This window comes from Pyxicephalus adspersus, chromosome 12, assembly GCF_032062135.1.
Source record: "Pyxicephalus adspersus chromosome 12, UCB_Pads_2.0, whole genome shotgun sequence".
NCBI lineage: Eukaryota > Metazoa > Chordata > Amphibia > Anura > Pyxicephalidae > Pyxicephalus > Pyxicephalus adspersus.
Genome location: NC_092869.1, coordinates 1,177,335 through 1,182,209, shown reverse-complemented (window position 1 = coordinate 1,182,209; position 4,875 = coordinate 1,177,335). Strand labels below are relative to the sequence as shown.

Sequence of the window (4,875 nt, the reverse complement as noted above, 5' to 3'; positions counted from 1 at the left end):
TTGTGCAAAATGAAGTTTTATTGCTCTACATTGGTCACATTGCTTTTTCGTGATCTGAGTTTCCAGGTTAGCACAGCTCCTATCACCACAGTCACCCACAGGCCTGACACCGCTACCACCATCCAGGGCTTCACTTCCTGCTCTGAGTCAGCATGCACCGCCAGAGCCTTATCATCCTTAGGGAAGAGGTCACCCTTAGGATTGATGATCCAAATGGGGCCCAGGAGCTGGGTGTGGATCACCTCATCGGATTGCTTTCCTGCAGAGACAAAGTTTGTTAGAAACATCTTAAGACTATTGACCTCATGGAAATTCCCATTTGCCTGGAAGCTCACTGAGCAAAATAGTAAAATATCTAAAACTTCTATTTTGGAGTCACCAGGTCAAGGCATTTTGGATCAGCTTCCATATATCTGAACTGCTCCACAGGACTCACCAGCATCTTCATGTCTCTTCCAGTGTCTCCTAGATCCTGGCCTCAGTCTTCTGGTGCCATTACAGTGTCCAGTGTCACAGCAGCTACAGATGTTGGCAGCACCATCCACAGGGGTCCATCTGAAAGGATAGCCAATTGGTGGAAGAGTGAGGACATTGACTAATCTTTAGGATTAACAGCAACTTCCTACAAGTTTATAGAATTTTAAAAACTGAGAACAGAACAACCAACGGGACACTGGTAAGATGTTTGTTTCAGCAGGCCATTGGCAAGATTGTCTCAAGAGAAAAGGAGTCATCTTATAATGGCCCCCCTTGTTTGCAGATGTGAGAAACCATAACCGAGCCCTTACGTCAGAAATTATCAGCATTCCCAATATACCAGATATGGAAGGTGTTACCACCCATGTACATTGGGAGACATAATGGCCTTCAGGTGATCTCTAGGATGTAGGGCTTCCAAACCTCAGGGCCAAGTTGTACATGCAGGGGTTTGGCCATGTAGGCCATTGCCAAATCTGAGGGCCCATACAAGCTAGACTGCATTAAACCTTACCAAGCTACCATCGCCACCTTTGGTTCTGCACTCAATACAGTCCCTTTCCTCAAAGGTTGTCCATTTGTCTAATGACCAAACATGTTCCAGTCAGGTAGAGTACACATCCTACCATAATAACTTGCAGAGGTCTGTAACTTACAAGTTGCCAGTTTTACTGAAGGAACAGGCCTTGTTTGTTGCGTCCGGGGTCTGGTCAAGTGAAACTGCTTTTAGAGAACAGTAGATGTAGATCTGAAACAGAAAAAGATTCCATGAAGCAGCAATGCCAGATTAAGCACCAAATTACCCCGAGTCATACATACCGTGGGCTGGTCGTAATCTAGGAACCTGAAGGAGTCGATCTCAAAGCGCAGTTTGTTTGGCTCCGGTCTCTGGGATATAAAGGTGGAGGAAGAGTCGTCTTGCTGTCCATCCACCAGGCACCTAGAGAGCGTTTATAGGAGTGAGGGTCTACTATGGTGTACAGAAATTGTGGGCCCCCCCCACTCTGTGGCTATAAACCTTATTGCTCCATCATAGGACAGAATATATATTTACCCATAGTTGTTAATGAGCTCATATCGAGGGTTGGAATTGGGGTCTGGAGAGAGAAGAGCCAAGCAGCTGTCCACATAAATCCTCATGGGCACATGGTTCTCTACGTTGACAGAGGCTTCAATGTACAAGGACCTTCCAAGGGGGACAATTGTAGAAACACTGGGACCACTCCAGTCCTCTGCAAAGACCAATAACCTTTGTTAGGTGGGCATTCACAACAAGCTAACCTACCAAGCTGGGTACCCAGGGTGGTCAGGCTAGAATACCAAGAGTCCCTGATAAACCCCAACACATTTTTTTTTTTGGAGTCCACATGAATAAATGGGGCCAATCATGGAGTTGCCAGAACCTCAGCTGTAGTTTTGCTTTGGCCACTGTTGGCTGGCATCCAACCTACATTACATTGGTTAGGTGTTAAAGCCTTAAGTGACCACATATGCATGGCCAATGAATGAGACTACTAAAGCTTTAGTAACCAGGTTGTAAAGTAGTAGTATATTGCCACAGAACACAGCCAACCCAAAGCTCCTCCACCATTTACAGGCTCATGAATGAGGTTAGCACAGGCCCGTGGGCCATGAAGTTACCCCTCCGGAACAAGCCATGACTGGGTATTTAGTAGAGAGATTATTCCTACCATTCATCAGATACAACGCAAAGGAAAGCGTATTGTTGTAAGTTAGAGTAGAGCTGAAGGGCTTCCATGTTGGCTTGATGGGTTCGCTGCTGACATTCCCATGCCTAGACGAGAAACAGAGGAAACCTATTTGACCAATATTCTGGTGAGCTGTGAAGTGTAAGGTAACATCTAACCTTCCCTAGCATGCATTTGGAATACTTTGCTCCGAGACCGAGGATTTAGCTTCTGAGGTTTTGCTTGTTTACCCATTCACTACCGGCAGGTGGTCACCACTCATTCTACAGCATTTGAACAATCCCCCCACCCCCCATTGACATGAAGTCTATTAGGGGAGCCAGCTGAACATCCAAGACTTGCTACCTAGGAATCCAGGTGAAGCATGCAAGATTAAACATTCCACACCTGTTGGATACCATGCCCCATCACCCTGCATTTCACCATACCTGGGTAGGAAAGTAATTGGTACACAGACAGAATGTCAAACAATGGCAAATTTTGGCATGTTTAATGAACTGACCCAATCAGGTGACTCACCGGGGGTAATAGCACTGAACACCGATGTTGGCACTGCTGGTTCGAATGATTGGGACATTCCTGAATGGAGTCGGCTTGTAGGCGATGCTTGTAATATACATGAGGAAGTCATCATTTGTCTGCAAAAACAACAACCAAGTAATTAAAGGGGAACCTTAACAGGTAGATACAACTTCAACAGACCTCACAAACACCATCCCCCCACCCCCAAGTTCCACCACCTACCATGGCACCCTACAGTAGGCAAAGACCAAGGGAGATACTTAGTCCTGAAAGCCACTTACAAGTAGACCAGCAGGCCAAGATGGAACAAAGGTGTAATATGGGCAGAGTCTAGTACAGGAATGGAGGGAATCACCACTTATAGGTCACTATAGCAAGGGTTCCCAGTGGAAGGTTTGCCCCTTCTAGACATGTGGTTCAGTACGGCTTGGACCAGAACATAACCATCACCAACAGTCATAGGGTGCTCAAGTACCATTACACATCTCTATATCCCTGCAGGATACCTCAAACCCAAAATAAAGTTTAATATGGGCCAAATACACCTTGTAAGTTAACCCCCCAGGACCACCCCCTACAGGTAAGTCACCATTACTGCAACACCAAAACTGTAGTATATTCAAGTATGGGGTTCTAATAATGAAGAGAGAATGAAAACATATTAGATGGGTAAACAGTTTTGAGTTGTCACCAGACCAGAAGAGATGGAACATAATACAGTTGCAACACTTATTACCCAAGAGGTCTACAGGACATAAGGGAAGTCTTCCCAGTTAGGGGTGGAGAAGATGGTGGTCTATCCCATGATAAAGGTTTGGCTTTAGATATATTTATAAGGTGAACACAAACCTTGAGGTTATATTGCACTTCCAACAGCTTCATCCTCCAAGGAATTACCTAGGTGGATGTATGGGTTGTTGGGGGCTTCACATCACAGCTTTTCACCAGGATAGCAAAAGATCAAGGTCTACAAGGTCGGAGCACCTGCCCCAGGGGACCCCACCCAGTTATATACATCTGAAGGAGATAAATGGGTGCCCACCTAACTTGCTGTTGGTAAACAAGCAAGCCCTGGAGCGCGGGGCCATGGCTGCACCCCCAGCTTTGGCCTACAAATTATCCAGCTATGACATCAGATCACCAACCTGAATTTGAGTCCCACAGTCCTGCAGATTGTTCTGGAAGATCACGGTGTCACTGGTCTCAGAAGACGGTTTGCACTGTGCCGGGCCCAGGGTGAGGTCAGAAGCTTTGATCAGTTTCCCATTCCCATATAGATTCTTCTGGATGGTCACAATCATGACATCCTCCATGCATACTATGCTGACCGGCCTCCATGATGGAACGGCCATCTGTCTAGACATCTCAGGAAATCCTCGGACAGAACCCCAGCCAGGTTGGTGAGAGGTCCTCCGCATGGTTTCAGGACGCTGGCGCTGCCAGGATCGCAGATTGAATTGGCATAACACAAGATCAAAGACCAAAGCCAGGCCAATGAGACTACTGAGCACCCTCCAACCCATTGTGACCAGAAAAAGCAACATGAGACCTAGCTGGGGGTGTGAGGATTTATACACCCGGCTGAAAATACCCCACCTGGGGCAGATCAACCCTGACCAATCCTCAGCAGCCCCTCCACTGATGGCATTCTGCCCCACCTGTGCTAATTACCTGCAACTTTCCTCATCAGGAACTTAAAGGAGACAATGCCGAAATACTGCAACACTGAAGGTAATTTTATTTCACAGGTAAATTATTATTATAAATAAAAATGTCATTGTTTAATACTGGATGGTAAAATGTGAATTAAATTTTGTAAATTTTGTACTCTGTGGTGGTATGTTGTGGAAATCTGCAAGGTTCATAATAAAAAAGCATTTGGATATAATGGAGTTTTTAATTTTAATTAATTTTTATTCTAATTTAATGAACAACAACTAACACAGACACCTCAGATCAGGTGCCGGTCTCCGGGAAAATGGCTGCCAGATTCCAATACTGCGGACACTTTCTGTCAAGGTAAAAGCAAAGGAATATACGCTAGGGATGTCACGTGATATTGCCCGCTGGGGTTACGTCTGTGGAATGCGGGGCTCTGATTGGTCAGAGTTCTGCACGTGCTGTCCTTGGACCTGAGAGTTACTGAGCGTGACAGGGTGCTTGCTGA

At 45.9% G+C, this 4,875-nt stretch overlaps 1 protein-coding gene across 1 annotated transcript; it reads right to left on the bottom strand.

The window, feature by feature from the left end:
* Positions 1-4,246, bottom strand: LOC140341901 (zona pellucida sperm-binding protein 3-like). Its single transcript, XM_072427834.1, has 8 exons — positions 3,854-4,246; positions 2,706-2,824; positions 2,169-2,272; positions 1,532-1,709; positions 1,297-1,417; positions 1,134-1,225; positions 437-555; positions 1-259 (listed from the first exon to the last, which is right to left on the bottom strand). Exons 1-8 carry the CDS (start codon positions 4,229-4,231, stop codon positions 18-20), a joined length of 1,353 nt encoding a protein of 450 aa, XP_072283935.1. The 5' UTR covers positions 4,232-4,246; the 3' UTR covers positions 1-17.
* Between the last annotated feature and the right edge of the window lie 629 nt (positions 4,247-4,875).

Bases quoted from the DNA above. Each gene is read 5' to 3' on its own strand.
- LOC140341901 (XM_072427834.1), bottom strand. From the start codon at position 4,231: ATGGGTTGGAGGGTGCTCAGTAGTCTCATTGGCCTGGCTTTGGTCTTT. The intron at 1,226-1,296 runs GTATGTATGACT...TTTCTGTTTCAG, and splicing joins TAGATTACGACCAGCCCACG to ATCTACATCTACTGTTCTCT. The intron at 260-436 runs GTGAGTCCTGTG...TTGTCTCTGCAG, and splicing joins GAAGAGACATGAAGATGCTG to GAAAGCAATCCGATGAGGTG.